Here is an 18,432-nt window from a genome sequence, read left to right on the forward strand (position 1 = left end):
GTTCCCCTTAACCTCTCAGTGCCTCAGCTAACAGGAGATGCATTGATCAGCACTGGTGGAGAGAGTTTTTTTACCAGGAGTTCCCTATACCAATGAAATCACAATGAAATCACAAAGCTGCTGCTGATGAGATTTAAGAAGTACTGGACATTATTTCATTATCCACTGCAGCCATGAATGGATCAAAAAAAATTATAGTTGTACAGCTATGACAATTATAATCTGAAATTAAAAATCTACTTTCAAAACTCACTTAAATTATCTCTTCTGACAACTATCAAAGACATTCAGAAATTGCAGAAATAAGATTTGCTCCTAACTGAAAGGCAGTTGTGAAGCAGATAAACACAAGGTTAAATAGAGGAACAGAGCAGCAGAGGTCAGCTTCATTCTTTGCATCAGTAGAGGTGATGCTGTTCCCGGAAAGGAAGGAGGAACTGATGAGAGCCAGGGTCAGCATGATGAACCCCCAAGGGGTTCACAGTTCATCCAACTTGGGTATTCCCCCTACAGACTCATTGTTTTGTTTGGAGTGAAGTACTTGAATACTAGATACATCCAGATTCAAATTCAAGCACTAAAAATGCATTTCAAAGAGCCAATAATGATCATCTATTGCTATGCTATTGATCAGAATACAAAGAAATAACATGTAGAAACATTATTGAATAAATAACATACTTTTTTTGGCACAATTTTTTTCTGGCTAGCGAATAGCAAAAGAAATAATGAAAAAATGAGCAAGAATGATTTCAATATCTACTATTTTGATATTTTCTGAGAGATGGCAGGAGTCATTAAAAAAAAGTGGCCTTAAATCACCTTTTCAAGAGTCAGGCTTCTTGTTAACCCTCAGTCATACAAATATATAACCAAATACTCCTGTGTTTATGATTGTAAAATCAATATAGGTAAGATTTCTTTCACAACAGACTTGTTTTTTTCTAAATTTAAGATTTTTTAAACTATTGTTTATGAAACTAATTCAATCTAAGGGAAAGAAAAAGATTATAAGAACTAGAAAAATGCATTGTTACTCTGATGGGTGATTATTTAAAACTAATAATCCAATGACATGAAGAGCCTGATTATCTGCCGTACAGGACTGATACCCAGTTCAGGTCTTAGCTTACATTAGTCAAAAAGCTCTTCATGCGGCACTCTCAGTCATCCTTCTGAACCTGGCATTTTCCAGGGCTAGACATGGATCCCTGGGCCTAGGCTCAGCACAAAAATATTAGAGCTGAGCAGTGAAATTCTAGAGCTCTTTGTGTGTGATGACTGTTGGCTCAAGATAACAATTCCAGACTAGAGTTGGGTGAGGCACTTGTTCTAACCAGACTGCTAGGAGGGGAGGGAAAAGGAAACTTCACTTTGACAGTTCTGCAGGGTATGCAGTCATAGCCTGAAGCAGCACTGGAAAAGCAGCTAAACAACAAAACTCTTTAAAATATATCCGTTACATATTACAAGTAGTCTACTTATGTGAAAAAAAAAAGTTGTTTAATTTAACTCATTTTCATTTGATTTCTAATCAAAGTTGGATTTTAATATCCAAATACATTTTAAGAATGATTACACAGAAGCACAGAATCTTAAGAGCTGAATGCCCTTACTGGTCACCTAGCACCAGGCTATGCTGGTAAATGTTTAATAACTTGTGGAAAGTATACATGACACACTTCTAAATTTAATCTGAATTATTAATATTCTCTCCACTACTTTCTCAAGATTAGACAATCAACAAAATAACAAATCCAGCCCTGATTTGTAGCATTTGTTGCTTTCTGAGAAGTGCTCACACTACCAATTTAACAGTTTGTTGGCAGGTATGAGCTGGCTCGAGCTCCTCCCTGTCAGCTAGTATATCCTCCCACTCCATTTCAGAATCATCTCTGGATGACATCCCTGACACCCCTACTTCAAACACTTCTAGTGGTGGACCTCTCACTGCATAAAAGGCAGCTAGTTCATTTAATTTTTTGGGGTAGTTGTAATTGCTATAAAATTAGAACTATTAGTTATACTTTACATATATATATGTATATATTGGAATAGTTAACAATTTGTTTTAATTTCTAATTTTAAATTTTAACACCTTGAATCCCAGTATATTTTAAAAACTCACCTTCCAAAAAAGAATGCTGCAGTGCCTGCAAAAATGCAAAGTGTCTCCATATTGCTCCTTGATGGGATAACATTTCTGGAGTGCAAAGTACATCAGCTTCCATTCAATGTGACCTTTTTCAGAGAGTATCAAATGTCTACAGAACTAGAAGGAAAAGCAAATTTTTAGAATCAGAAGATAATTTTCAAATTATAGCATTAGGAATAATTATTTCTTTTTTTAAAACCACATAAAATGTAAATGAAAGTAATTGCATTAAAAAAACTGAATTCATTTGGATAAAATATTAACTCTTAGATTAGGACCCTTTGCATACTTAAGAATTCATAATTTTCAAGTTTTGAGGAGAGTTATCTATAGCTTCAATAGATAAGATTCTCATTTCTTCTCCCCTTAAAAGAAACATTCATTCATACTTCTAGAGAAATTCCAGTGTTAGCTGTTGATCTTTTCAAAGTGCTACCTTAACACTAATTGCATGCATTGTTAAAACAAACTGGTAATAGATTCTCTAGCTCTAGAGGTATAAAATTCTTAAAACAAAAACCCAAAGTGGTCATTGTGAATGGATGCTCACAGATCTCCTGTGTCTTGATTCAAGATCACTTATTTTTTTTCCCCAGTGATGAAAAATGGCATTTGGAAATCTATTTGCTGCATCAGTTTGATAAACCACATTTTCCCACAAAATCTGAGTTATAGAAGACCTGAGTGTGGCCTATTATTGGTGTTATTTTTCAGTGTATAACTACATGGATATTTCCTTTCAAGACAATCTAATTTTAAGGGTTTGGCCTATATTTAGACCCAAATGGTCAAGTTTTACCTTTTCTTTTTATTAGACTTTACACCTCTTCTCATGATCTAGCAACACTGGCCTAAATGCTATTCTCACAAGAGACTCCCATTTCTTTACTCCATTCTTTCTCATTAACTATTGCCCATGACTTAAATACTCTCCCTCCTTACCTCTGCCTCCTGGCTTTCTTCAAGACTCAACTCAAATGTCACCTTCTTCAAGAGGACTTTCCCCATCCCCTACCCTGGTAAGATATTAGGAAGACACCCTGTTTTCCAGAGCTAAGGCCCAGCAAGCAAGCCATGCCCTGAGCTTAATATAACAACAATCCTTTGCGCTCACCCTCTGGATGATCTCAGTCCCAGCAAAATCCCAGAATTGTTTCACACAAGCATCAGGTGGTTTCTGAGCTTGGACAAGCACCTGTAGTACCCATCTTCTGGTCATGAAGTCCTGCCATGAATCAAACTTGTCATATTGTTGCTGTTACTCTATCAGGTCCACAGCTCACAGCACAGCCATTGGTAAAAGTGCTGAGATAGTGAGGCTGGTCACCAGACTTTGCATTGCCCTCCCTCACTTAAATCCAATTCACTTGCAAGTCATGGCATCACCTTCCCGACATCATGGTTCTCTTAGAGAACAAAAGACAAACAACAAGGAGATCTACCCACATGGCCTTGGGCCTCACCTCCCCCCACCCCAGGGGTGGAGCTCCAGCACATGTGTCCTTGCTTGCAAGCCATTTCCCTCGCTTTGAAATTAATTAAACTTCTGTTTAATTCCTGACTCTTCCATCTCTAGCCTGCTTCGTTGGGCTCTAGTCACCCACAAGTAAGAGACCAGTTCTGGTCAGGCTGACAAACCTTAATGGTTCTCCTCTGAGGTTATTCCCTCCTTGGACCCCACTTATGCTGAATTTGTCTTCTACATACATGTAATTTGTGTATTGCTTTCCTAATCAGAGTGTGAGCTCCTTGAGGGCAGAGACCCTTTTCATTTTATTTTTTTGGCCTTTCTTTGTATCCTCAATGCTTAGCTTAGTATTTGGCACATAGTAATTGCCTAATAAATTATTTCTGACTGGCTGCCTTTTCTTTTACCTTATATATTTTAGGACCAGATGTATCTGTTGCTAAACAGATCCAAAGCCAAGAAAATTAAATACGGGCAATGTTCTTTCTACAATGTGTGAGAATTTTTAAATATCAATGCTAAACAATGAGTCATAAATCCTAAAATCTTTTAAATCATTACCATAGGATCTATTACATGGGTGTTTCAGATAACAATTTCAGGCTGAAAAGACTTGCAAAAACTCCATGCTCAAGAAATGTTAGAAGAGTGATTACATGAAGAATTGTACATTTAAATGATTTTGTGTTACAATGGTTACTATTCTAGTGGTGAGTGCAGTAAAAGAAATACCTCCCTTGGAATTCTGTTTTAGTTCATTTCTGTCATGCTGACTAAATTGCTCTAAAATCTAACAAAATGCAACAGATTTTCAAGTCAAGTCAGCAAGCATTTATTAAGTACCTGCTGTGTGTCAGACACTACGTAAGCACTGGGGATTCAAAGAAAAGCAAAAAGATCCTACCTCAAAAATCTCATAAGCTAATTGGGGAAGATGGGGGAGACAACATGCAAATTGATTATGTGTAAGTAAGATATGTAAGGGTAAATTAGAGATAATTTCAGAGGGAAGGCTCTAATATTAAGGGGAGCCGGGAAATGCTTCTTTCAAAAGGTGGGATTTTTAGCTGAGATTTGAAAGAAGTTAGGAGGCAGAGATGAGGAGAAGGAACATTTCACACATGAGGGGCAGCTAGTGAAAATGCAGAGTATCTAATGCCAGGAACAGCAAAGGAAGGTAGTGGCAATGAATCAAAGAACAGTAGAGAAGAGTAATAGCAGAGTAAGGTAGAAGAAGACTGGAAAGGTAGGAAAGAGCCATGTTATGAAGGGCTTAAAAAACTGAAGTATTTTATATTTGATACGAGGTAACTGAGAACCACTGGAGTTGATTGACTAGAGGGAGTGACATAGTCAGACCTGTGCTTTAGGAAGATCTCTTTGACAACGAAGTAGAAAATGGACAGAAATGGGAAGAGAGGAGGCAGAAAGAACCACCAGAAGGCTATTACAATAGTGCACGAGTAGACAACAAGGGCCTGTACGAAAGTGGTGTCAGTGTCAGAGGACAGTAAGGGGTGTGTATGAGAGATGATGTGAAAGTAGAATCTATAAGACTTGGCAACTGATTGGATAACAGTTATGAAAGTAAAAAAATTATGACACCTAGTTTGGGAGCTTTTGTGATTGGAAGAATGGTAACACCCTCATCAGTAACAGGGAAATTAGGAAGAGGGATTAGTTTTGAGGAAAAAATAATGAGTCCAGTTTTGGATATGTTGAGTTTAAGGTATCTATGGGCATTCAATTCAAAATGTCCAATAGGCAGTTGGAGATGTGAGACTGGAGGTTAGAAAGTGACCGAAGGGTTGGATAAACAGATCTAGGAATCATCTGCAGAGATATGATAATTGAATACATGGGATTTAGGTAGAATTTTTCTTAGCATCAAAATAGCCCAAACTTCATATTCAGAAAGGTCTGTGAAATTCTTCCAAGAGTCCTAACTTTGATGTTCAGTATAAATCAAAAGGAGGTAGTTTATCCAGGTTTGGCTTGTATGTATGAGCCAGCTCTATGAGCAGCTTGACCCTTCCTGGAGTGCTGTTTTTCCTTTTTCTAGTCAAAATGAGTTTGTTCAGATGATCCAGGATAGTATACATCAAATCTTCAAAAGGCATAATCTTTAATTATAACTCATATTCATTCCTCCATTAAAATCTTGTTCTGAGCTCTCAGTCTCAGCCTAACAAGTTAGAAAGGTTTGGCCACCTAGAGATGAATATTTCTGTTTATAGCAATTCATGAAAGAGCCAACCAGTGAAGTGCTGCTTCCAATCTGCTGCTGGTGAAAGGTGCACCCACACTAATTCAGTTTTCTAATAAAAAGGGATTATTATTTTCTCCCAAACACTTTTTTCCTAATGACCTTTGAAAATGTGCTTCAATTCTTAGAACAAGAACCAATGTGAGTAATGTTAGTTGTACTTTGATGACAATTTTATTACCTATTATGAATTTGGGAGATAGTGCCTTGCACAAAGTGGATACTGAATAAATATGGGTTGGATGAATAAATGAACAGATGAAAACTTGGGAATAAAACACATAAAGTGTAAGTTGATGGTACATTTATAATTATATAGTCATTGAACTTAGGCTTTCTTCAAATTAAATTAAATCACCTACTTAAATATCAACTAGAATTACACCCAAAAAGTCCCAGACACATCTATTTTTATAAAGGATCTGCAGCCTCCCTTTGTTACCCATTCATCAATTCTATTAGGAAATTCCTCATTTCTCAATCCTCCATGGTGGATCTTATGCCTATATTACCTTAACGGAAATAAATTTCATTCAGTTTACCCTGGAAAATTATGGTACAAATTATTTTCCCCCAATTTAAATGTCATAAATTATACTGAGATGAATAGGTAGATGAGTTTCAAAAGGGACCATTAGACAACAATTACTGATATATATGGCTAATATTATCTTTTAAAAATTACTTAAAATGCATTCTGGGGCAGCTAGGTGGAGCAGTGGATAGAGCACTGGCCCTGAAGTCAGGAGGACCTGAGTTCAAATCCGGCCTCAGACCAAATACTTGACACTTACTAGCTGTGTGACCCTGGGCAAGCCACTTAACCCCAATTGCCTTTAAAAAAAAATGCATTCCTAAAAAGTTAAAACAAATATTTGGTTTTAATTTTTTTCCTTTCATTAATTTCACATTGGGAATATGAAAACAAATGCATGGTGCTCTTCTTAACCTTGTAACTTCCGGTAAGATTTTAACTTTTAATGTTTTATATGTAGATATGCATATGCATATGTATGTATGTAAATATACATATATACATGTATGCATAGGATTTAAAATGAGATTCAAGTGAAAACTCTTATATTCAATTCACCCTACCCTGCCGCATTCTGAAGTATTTCTCAATGCATGAGATTTACATAAATTAATTTCTAAATGATATTCATGTATCTCATATTCATATTGCTATAACCCATATACTATGTAGACCCATAAATCTACAAACTATAGACAGTTTTAATGAGTCAGTTTTGACAATGATGTGTTTTTTATACTTCTTGGTCTAAGAAAATCTGTACATAAATGTCATGTCTCCAAGTGCTAATTGCTACATCTCAGCTAATCTAAATGTTAAAAAGCTAAGTGACTCATGTAAGTTACTTTAATGATAATTGTAGCAAAAAGGTCTAAGAACTTAACAGAAGCCTTGAAAAGTTGTTCCTATAATGCTCTGGAATCTGGATTTATACAAATACAATGTATTTTCTCATTTGGGAAAATCCATTAACAACAAAGTGGATAGTCCTGATCAATAACAGTGAATGAAAAAAACTAAGAGACTAAAAATGCATATATACATATACACTAGAAGGCAGAGGAATTAGGGCAAGTGCCTCCAAAATATACTTCCCAAAATAGGACTATGTAATTACTAATTGTAGAATGAATATGCCTTGAGAAGAAAAAGCCTGCCTTCCAGGTGTTTCAAGAACATTCACCTTACGATGTTTCAATGTCCACATATGAGAGGAAGCAAGAATTTCTAGGATTTGGTTTTTATCTCATAAGGCACCTCCCCACTTTTCTTTTTCCTTACTCCCAATCTTCTCTCACCTTATTCTCCTGGGTTCTTCTTTGACTCCCAACACATTATCATACTCCTTTCACCTTTAGAACTTAATCTTCTTTCTTTACTATTCACTTATCAAATTCCTTTTTAATCTGTAATAAATTTCAAAGCTATGCCATGTTGAGAACTAGACACATAACTATGATGTACATGACTTAGGTAACTTAAATTCCTCAGCAATTTTAAATGCTGATATTAGATAAATTCCACATAAAGTTTGTCTGACACAAGTTAGTTCTTATTTTCATGTCCTAATTACACATTAAGAGCCTGAAATACAATAAGATCTTTGTGGCCAATATTTAGATACAAAGAAGTCCTCTTGAAAGATGAAAGGAGATGTAGGAAGGGCAAAGAGTTGAGAGAAAAAAACTCATTGAAGGATGAAGAATACTGTATACCCATGCTTATATCAGTAAAGATAAAAGGAAACTAACAATTTAAGGGAAAAAATTCAACATTTGCTTCCACAGTCCTTCACCAAAAAGGACATGAAAAGAGAATTCACATCACTTGATCATGTTATTCTCTGGAATTACTTTTTTTCTCCCACATATCAAACAGTATCTCTCCACAATCTACAAAATGGAGCAGACAACATGTGACAATCACAAATAGAACCTCAGATATGGAGGGGACTTCTGAGGCCATCGATTTCATACTTTATATGAACAAGAATTCCTTCCATAACATCCTACCTTTGCTTGAAGACCTCCTGCAGAAGAAATCCCACTACTTCATGAAGCAGTTCATTCTACTTTTGAATGTTACTAGCTAGTTTTGCTGAAATAGTAATAATATGAATGCTTTGCAGAGCACAGTTGAGTGAATGAGTATATTTACATATAATCTTCTCAAAAGGCAGAGAAACATATTTCTACCACCACACACATCTTACCTGTTTTTCTGCAAAATGGTATTGGCAAAGTTTCTTCCATAATTGCCTGTCTTCACTGAGCATGTATAATGTTGGGGTCACTTGGCCTAAAGTAATGATATCCCATCCATCCGAGAATCTATATAATATATTATTCAGCATGTGCAGAGGAAGATCACTAAGTGTAAGGCCATTATTTACTTGCTGGAAAAAGAAATGGGGTAGCATTTCATTGAAAGAAGCAATAAAAGACACATGATTTATTTACATTTAAACTCAACATTTCAAGAGAAAATGTTACCATTACCCTGAACTGGCTAATACACTACAATTGTGTATGAAACAATGGTCACTTCAAATAAGATATAGGTGTGGAAGTTAGGTGGTGGAAATTATTACACTATAAGAACACGGAAGATGCCCACAATCATCTAAGGAATTAAGGTAGTCAGTATAAAGACAGAGGCTGATAAATTAAAATGCCAATATTTTATTGAACAGCCTGGTTGGTCAGTCAGTCAAGAAAGAACACTGGATTGAGCTTAGGAGACCTGATCTCTTCCAGATTCTAAAACACACACAGACACACACACACACCATGTAGCCATGATTGTACGTGTAGCTGTGAAATAGTTCTCATTAAGGAAGAATTCTGCTGAATTCTACTGAAATGTACCAAATGCTTCCCGTCCTTGGCCACCATAGTATTTCTGGATGTGAGGTTGTCTGGGAAATTATAAAGTGTAAACCAGAGAATCTTAAGAGCTGCAAGCTATTAAAAGAAAAAATCTATATTTACAACTTCTAAAACAAAAATGAAAACTATTAGAAAAGTAATGTGATTATATAAACTAGCAGAGCTGAGCATATGTTCCCTTATAAGGAGGTGTGTGTAAGGTGGTATGGATTGAATTTGATATAAGTTCCCAGGATCCTTAGTTGTAAATAACCACACTGTACTTGTGCTATGCTGATAAGCTTAGCCCATAAACACTGCATTTGCTTTATGCTGACACATCATTATGTAACCATAGTTAATGTACACTTATGAGCTTATTGCTGGCATAATGCCTTCTCTGTATGCTTCTCTATAAATCAAACGAGCACTGGTCAATAAGTGCGGAATGTGAACGCAGATATTCTCTGTGCTTGTTTCCACCTGCTGCCAACGACGGGGATGCTGTAGGGACAGGTGCTCCTATTCCTCCTCTTGCCCACCCCTATGAGAATAAAGTGATTAAGTGGATGAAGTAGGGGCAGATGCCCCTACCCCTTGTCTTGTCAGCCCCCATGAGAATAAAGTAACATAACCCTTTATCTGGGGCTCCAATGTCCTAAGTTTGCCTGAATCCAGTGAATCTGTGATGGAGCTGAGCTCCTGTGTTACAGGAGGTCTATAAGAAGGATGCATTTAATTCCAGGGTTAACTCAGGGGCTCAAGTCATCTAGGGTCATCCCATGGGTCTAATAATACCAAACCTGAACTACTGTATCAAAATACAAACCTTAGTTATCATTGAAAGAACTTTTAGTTACTACTACACTTACTATAGGGCAAATGTAGGAATGTAAAAAGAATACTACTTCCTATGTCCTTTCTTAAGTAGTGTTTGCATTAGTGTTCTGTACTTATTTATGGTGCTTTTTAACATATGGATGCTTTCCCCCACCCAATTTCTAATTGTTAAGATAGGGGCTGTCTCTTTTGTTTCACTTGAGAACTCTTATAGGCATGGAAAAACTTTACATAGGAATCATTCAGTGAATACTGCTGACAAATATGAATCTATACCCTAAGACATGACCTAAGAAGAAATAAATTGGGGAGCTCTCCGGACTATGGCAGAGCCCCAAGGGCTTGACTTCTGGGCCTAACCAAGCCAGCTCAAGTGAGTGGAAGGCACAGTTTGCTTGGTTATTGACCCCTTGGTTTTCTTTTCCCTAGCCCCTGTTACAGCTAGTAGAATAACGAGAAGATATACTGGGAAAATAATGAAACATGATAATTTTCTAAAATAAGAGCAATACAAAAGCTATTAACATTGGTACCTGTTTGCAAAACAATATTTGTACTTTACAAATGTACAATTATCAGTGCTTGTTTTGCAGTTTTTAATTGCTCAATAAGTACTTCGTGAATTAGTGAATTTATAAAATCTGAAAAGTTTGAATAGAATTGCATAGTTTATACAAATATGAAATGATTACATGGATTATTCAGAAGATACATGGGTTATCTTTTGATTAGAAACATCTAAGTATATTTTATTCAGGGATGTACCTAGCAACTTTATACTTACTGTTTAGTAGCGGCAGCATGCTTAAGGCAGGATATACACACAAAAGACAATGTGCATGTAAAATTATCCCCATCTAATAGCCTTTCCACTAATACCAGAATTAAACATAATTTTAAACAGGTGCTCCCTTCTTCCCTACACTAACAGAAAAGAATTTCTATTATAAAAACTTGGTTGCTAAAATGAGAAACTTTCTTAAGGCAGGGTGGAAAGCCGGGTGGAAAGAACACAAGGCTAAGTAAAGAGAACAAGGTTCCTGTCCTATCTTTACCAATAGCTAGCTTCATGACCAGTAAATCACACAGGGATAATAACAGCCCCACCTATCTCAAGTTATTGTGATGATAAAAATAAAGCAGGAATTTAAATGGATGTCCTTCAAAATAAAAATCAGTAATGTATTTTCAATTGCAACATAAGATTCATAAAGAATCATAAAACTGGTAAGTGGCAGCACACTAATTCTATCAAAAACAGAGTGTTTTAGAGGAAGAAGAGGGCTTGCAGCTTTGCACTTTCGTAGAACAATACTACTCAACTTCACAAAACAATGCTTAACCAGCAGACAAATCGGCATAGTTAATATAATGAGAGAGTTTTTCATGTGTCAGTGTATACATATGGATCTTTTCACAGGAATCACTTCAAACATTTGGAGGAACTACAGGGTTCTAATCAAACCACTAACTATCCACACAGCTGCCATCCTGGATTTTCAAAATACAATAAAGTACCAGAACTTCTTTTGAAAGGATTTTCAAACCTTTCATCTACCAAGAAGAACAAAGCCATCCCCAAAGCAAAATGAAGCTGTTTGAGCCAGACTGAAGACCTGATCACTGCTAGGTAACTTTTTTTTCTTTATTTATTCAGTATTTATGCCTTACCTACTTCCCAAAGGACTTAAGGGAGCTTTGGGTTTTTGTCTCTTCTGAGGTCTCAGAACTGACTACCAGATTGCTAATTTGAGAAGGCAAGCCCTACCCATCTTCAAAGAGGAAATGTGTGTGATGGATAGTCAGAGAAAGTTAGATGGCTGCTTTATGGATTAAGAATAAAGATCACTACAGTGACTGACAGAAAATAGGGCAGATATGAAAGAGATCAATTTTAAAAAGTGATTAAATCTCAGAGCTATGAAGGTACACAGCTGCTTTTTACTTTTACAATGTTACTACTAAAGTAATAAACTTCTCAAAATGAATGTGTTTGGGAGAAATTTTTAAGGAGAAAATGGTAGCTGGTTAGCGGTAGAGAGTATTTCTGTCAAAGAAGATTTTTAAAATGGTTAATCTAGTAATGGCTCAATTATGGCTTAAAAAATGCAGATTAAGAAGCAGTAGATTTTCCACACTTTGTCCCAAGCTGGCAAACTTAACTTTACTTCAAGGAAGTGAACTGGTAGGACCAAGTCTCACAAAATTGTCAGACGGAAGCAATGTTTAATTAAGATAATTGGGAGGGAGGTTGCTGCTGCTTTTTGAGACTTACCAATCTATAATTATATTCTATGTATTTCTGGTAGATTAAAATTTGAGAAAGTTTTTTTTTGTAAGGTGACCAAGATCTCTTTTGTTAGAATAATGCATGAAAATTAAAGAAGAAAAGTCTTAGAAGTTGGAAATAAGCAACCAGATTCTCTGAGGCCAAACTGAATTTAATTTCAAGAAATGTCCTGCACTTCAGACTATCAATGATCTGTGGAAGCCCTTGGCCATTATTATTCCACTCTCTGACTTCTGATATCACCTTAAAATTGGCTATGAATAAACATAAGGCACCAATTCAGCAGCAGGTTGAAAGACCATGACTTATTATATTAAGCAGTCTCAGGCTAATTTGGTTGGCTTACTTTAGAAGCTACATAATGCAACTGAATCACTTGACACTGAGAGTGAGCTTTTATCACTGGTTTCAACTAGCATTCATAGGGGAAGTAAAAATCCTCAGAGTAACTCATAAAATCATATGAGAATAAAAAGAACATGGAAAGTGGTGGTAATGGGTACAGAAATGACAAGCTTTGAGATAAAGCAATGTAGACGTGCCAAGGCTAGATATGCTTCCATCCATTTTCTTTCCTACTGTCAATAATATGAACCAGGAAAAAATGCAAGATGAGCAATGAAGAGAGCAATCATAAAGACATTAAGAAAGTCGCACTCCATCCCATGTAAATAATGAAATTTTTAAAAAGGAGGCTATCAGAAGAAATTAACTTGAAGAGGACATGACAAGAGCAACTTAGAGACTAGGGGATGTAGAGCAGAAAGAATGCTGGATTTGGAACTAAATGCCAGGCACTTGAATCCCAGCTTTGCTACCTACAGCTGATGTGATCTGGGTTAATTTACTTCTCTGGGCCTGAGATTCTTCACTGGAAAATGAGCAAGTTGGGCTAGATGACCTCTAAGGTCCCTTCTAACTCTGGAACTATCATCCTATGACCTCAGTGGCTATCTAGTACAAAAAATATATGAAAGGGAATGCCATTGCCAACAAGTGGCCATCCACCTTCAGCTTCATGACGTTCATCGAAAGGGAATCTACTACTACCAAAGGGACCCTGTGTCACTTTTGGACAGCCAGGTGTGATTTGACCAGAGCAGGGTACAGAAAAACTTATCACCTCCTTATTCGTGTTGGCTAAGGTTCTTTTAATGCAACCCAACATCAAATGAACTTTTTTTGAGGCCTCTAAATCTTTTTTCAAGTTGTTATCTAACCATCATGTGCTTGTGATGTTGATTTCCTCAACCCAGTAAGACTACATTTATCCCTACTGAATTTTATTTCATTAGATTTGGCTCAATGTTTGTGCCTATCAACATCTTTTTGGATCTTGATGGTCATCTGATGCATTACCTTTGTGTCATCTGCAAAGCAGAGGAGCATGCCATCTATGCCTTTACCCAAATCACTGATAAAGTAAATCACTGAAAATGTAAAAACAGCATAGAGCCAAGCATTAATTTCTCATAGCACTACACTGAAGACATCCTGGCAAACTAAAATGGAACCTTTAACAATGACTCTGAGCATGATCATTCAATTGATTTTGAATTATCAACTGTACTTTAGTTTAATCCACATCTCTCCATCTTTAACCCAAGAATAACGCTGAGATACTTTATCAAACACTTTGCTATACAGTGTTCTGATTGATTAGTTTAGTAACTGTCAAAAATTAGTTTGGCATGACCTGCTTTTGAGGAAGACATGGTGACTTTTTGAAATCCAACTTTCTTGTCTAGATATTCACTAACCACCTCTTTAATGATGTTTTAGATATTCTTTTTTCTTTTTTTTCTTTTCTTTTTTTTTTTTGTCTAGGCAATGGGGTTAAGTGACTTGCCCAGGGTCACATGGCTAGTAAGTGTCAAGTGTCTGAGGCTGGATTTGAACTGAGGTCCTCTTGATTCCAAGGCCAATGCTCTATCTACCACACCACCTAGCTGCCCCTGTTGTAGAATTTTCCCAGAATTCAAAGTCAGGTTCACTGATCTATAGTTTGAAAATTCTATTCTCTACATTTTTTTTAATCATGGCAAAATTAGCCTTTCTTCAATCCTTTGTAATGTTTCAAGTTCTTGATCTTTCAGCTATCATGGCAGCAACAATATTTGCCAATTCTTGCAGTTTCCAATAATGGGGGTCATCTGGGCCAGTCAACTTATATTCATCAAGGACAGCTAGGTAGATAGGTGCTCCCTTACCATGTCCTTATGCATCCTATGCACCAATTCCCTGTTGGCTATTCCCCATTTCTCCATTTGGCTATTCTCTCAATTCCAGTCTAGTGATCAATTTTCTTAGCAAAAAAAAGGTAAGAACTAAGCACCTATCTCTTCTCCTTTTCCTATCCACCGCAAGCTGTAGTACTATTTTTTTAATCTTAATCTTTTCCCCAATATAACTTTAAAAATACCAAAATAAATAAAACTTTTTTTTGGCTCTTCGCACCGTGTTACAGTCTTGATTCATTCTGAGCTTTACTGCTCTCAGCTTAATTTTTATAATGGCATAGAAAGCTCTCACATTCTTTCTCTGTTACCTGCCCTTGATTCCATCATATATACAACATATACACATTTATGTATCTTTCTATGTACATGTGTATCTACATATACATACACACCCATATACACATATATACGTATGTGAGTAGGTATGGGTGTATAGGTGGGATCCCTGTGCAACCATATTGATCAACTCCCATTTACCTCTCAGGCTGCTTTTACCCAAAGAATTTTAGTTCATGGCCTCCTATTTATCCATCCTCTGAACTGTTTGCAATCTGCTCTGCAAAATCTAGCACATGTCAAACTATGCCTGGCTATTTTTTTTCTATCACAAATTATAGAAGGAAATTATCACTTTCCTCCAGGATTCCCAGCATTTCCACTGTAACAACTAGTTCTTCCCTGATGGTGAGAAACAGACTCAAAACTGAATTCCCTTTTGTTGGCTCCTCCACCTTTGGATGGATGAGATTATCATTAAGGAAAGTCAAGAACTTATTAGTTGTTACTGCTACCCCCCAAGCTAAAATCTATAGCCACTAGCCTTCATGTAGTAGCTGACAGTTGGCATAAGAATCAATCTATGGGGCTGGACAAGAACATTTCGTTCATCTGAAAAATGTTTAGGAAAACCATAGTACCTATGTTCTTAGTTTTTCCTCTTTTCCCTAGACATGGTCAGCTATATCTATATCAGTCCATAAATTTTCCTAGTATATATACATTTTGTTTTGTTTTGTTTACTTCTCTGTTGTGTTAGTAGAAAGTGAGCTCCAGGAGATGACTGGATAATTGAAGTCCCTCTCCATTATTATGCCTCTGAATCAGACTTATGATCTATTTCCAAAACTCCTTATCTATTTCCTCTTTCTTTTCAGGTCTCTGCAGTATCACTGCTTGGATAATAAAACTGCTTCTGTTTTTCCCTCCATTGATATTCCTACACATACTCTCCATCAAGCTTCCTTTCTCTAGTATGTAGATTTTCTCACATGAATATATCTTAAAATACAATGCTACATCACTTTCCACCTCCTTCTTCCCATCCTGTTTCTACTGAGAAAGGTAGAGCAAATCAGAGCCAGATTTTAATTATGGGCTTAATCCCTCCCAAGTCTTAGTGGCAACTATGAGGTCAAATTTGCTTATTTGAGTTCCAAACTTCAATTTTTGCTTAAACAAACAATTGCTTACTTATAATAATAGCTAGTATCATTATGAATTTAATCTATGAACATTTTTCCCTGGTCACTTCACAATGTCACTTCAGAAACTGAGATAAAAATTTATTCTTTTCTTTTCCTGGTAATGAATTTACCAATTCATACAAGCAAAATTTCACATACTCAAATTGAGGGAATGGCATTTGTGTTCTCTTATGCATTTGCCCACATCACAACTATTTGTAGCCCTAATTGAGGCAAAGAGGGACTGTGGGAGCTTAGTATAATACATATTCTCCTTCTTGGGTTGTGGCTGGAATCCTAAACCAAAGACCTAGAAAAAAGACACTGGGACCACATAGAGGGAAGGAGAAAGTTTCTAACTCATCAGTGGTAAAAGAATAGAAAGAAGAGGGGACCTTACTTTCTTTATCTGACAACAGGGTACATGAGGAATGCTACAGATTTAGTTTACTTTTAGTAATAAAGTATCTTATGGTATTCCTGTGGGGAAAAAAGAGAAATATGGCCTAGATGATGGTATACTTAGCTGTCTCTAGTACTTGATAAATGGCTAGACTCAAAGAATAGTCATTAATGGTTTAATATCAATTTGGAAGAAAGTTTCCAGGGTAGCTCCCCAGGAAACTGGCCCTATGCTGCCCACCATTTTTATCAAGGACTTGGATAATCCAAGAAGCATTCATGGCATGTTTATAAAATTTTCAAATGACACAAAGCTAGAAGGGATAGTTAAGAAACTGTATGTCACAGTCAGGATCCAAAATGACTGACAGGTTAGAATACTGGGTTGAATCTAATAAGATGATATCCAGTGGGGAATGCAAGTCTTAGGCTTGGGTCAAAGGAATCAGCCTCAGAACTACAAGATGTGGGAGACATGGCTAGATAGCAGTTTGTCTGAAAAACATCTAGAGATTTTAGTGGTTTGTGAGTTTTAGTATGTCAGCAGTATGATATGACAACCCAAAATGTTTATTTGATCTTGAGCTCCAGCAAGAAAAGCCTCAATTCCAGGAATAAGGAGGTGACAGTCCCTTAGGACACTACTCTGGGCAGTGCTATGGAGTATTGTGTCTTGAGTATTGTGCTCAGGGAGGACATTGATAAGCTGAGGTGTATCTGGGGTAGGGACATCAGGACAGTGGAAATCTCTGAGTTCATACAATATGAGAATTGGTTGGTAATTAAGGATGCCATTGTAGCCTGGGGAAGCAAATGTTTGTGAGGATATGATATAAATATTCAAGTACAAGTACTTTCATATAAGAAGGCAACAGCCTTGTTCTCTTTGCCCCCTGTTGGCAAACCCAGGAACAAAGGGTGAAAATTTCAAAAAGGCAAATTTAGGCTTGATGTCAAAAAAAGAAAAATCTTTCTAACAGAGTTATCCCAGAATGGAATGGGTTAGTAAAAACTTTGGATGTCAAACAGAGGTTAACTGTAGCATTCTGGCTACATTATAATGTGGATTTCCTTTGGGCATGGGATGGACTAGGTCTCATTTAACTCGAAAATTCTGTAATTCTGGTTCCAAAAAATCAAGTGATCAAGTACAGGATGAAGTCCGTATTCCTAAGGAGTAGTTCATGTTCCAGAGATAAAGAGTTTTAATAAATTGTGAACTTATTAAGTCAGTAGTGAGACATGGCAAACAAACAAATTTTAAAAAACCTTTTCATCAACTTAAGTCTATGTTATTTTAAGGATAGTATCTAGAATGAGGAAGAGGATGGTCTCAACTGTATTTTCTCATAATCAGAATATATTTGGTTCTGGATACATTTTAGGGAGACAGTGGGGTGTGATAGAAAGAACACTGGATTTGAAGTCAGGACTTAGACTCAAACCACAGCTCCGCCACTAACTACCTGTTTAACCTTAGTCTTAAATTTCTTAATCATTAAAATGAGAGGGGGACTACATGGCTTCTGCGGTTCCTCCTAGCTCTGAGTCTATAACCTTATGTTCCTAGGAAGGAAACGGATAAGTTAGAGGAAATTCAGAGAAGAATAAACATGATGCCATGAGGACCAGAAGCCAAGCAATAAATGGGGATATTTAATGTAAGTACAGACAGCTCGGGGGCAAGGAGAACATGATGACTTTCTTCTGAGTATTTGTGGACAATCACAGAGAACAGAGATTAGACTTGTTTTACTTGGTCCCAAAAGGCCAAAGTTAAAAAGGATGGTTTAGACTTGGTGTAATGAAAAACTTCCTGGTTATTAGAACTGTCCAAAAGGGGAACATACTGCCTCTGGACATAGTGAGTCTTTCACCACAGGAGGTTCTCAGTTGAAGGCTAAAT

The 18,432-nt window shown here is 36.6% G+C and overlaps 1 protein-coding gene across 2 annotated transcripts in view; it reads right to left on the reverse strand.

Annotated features, from left to right (window-relative positions):
• FBXO25 (F-box protein 25) overlaps positions 1-18,432 on the reverse strand; it is a 95,947-nt gene that overhangs the window by 15,399 nt on the left and 62,116 nt on the right. For both annotated transcript variants that reach the window (XM_027840230.1, XM_027840231.1), the window contains 2 exons: positions 8,637-8,819; positions 2,129-2,272 (listed from right to left, as the gene is read on the reverse strand). In XM_027840230.1, the coding sequence (XP_027696031.1) occupies positions 2,129-2,272; positions 8,637-8,819 (327 nt within the window). The remainder of the gene's footprint in view (positions 1-2,128; positions 2,273-8,636; positions 8,820-18,432) is intronic.

Source organism: Vombatus ursinus, unplaced genomic scaffold, assembly GCF_900497805.2.
Source record: "Vombatus ursinus unplaced genomic scaffold, bare-nosed wombat genome assembly UNPS02014841.1, whole genome shotgun sequence".
In the NCBI taxonomy this organism is placed as follows: domain Eukaryota; kingdom Metazoa; phylum Chordata; class Mammalia; order Diprotodontia; family Vombatidae; genus Vombatus; species Vombatus ursinus.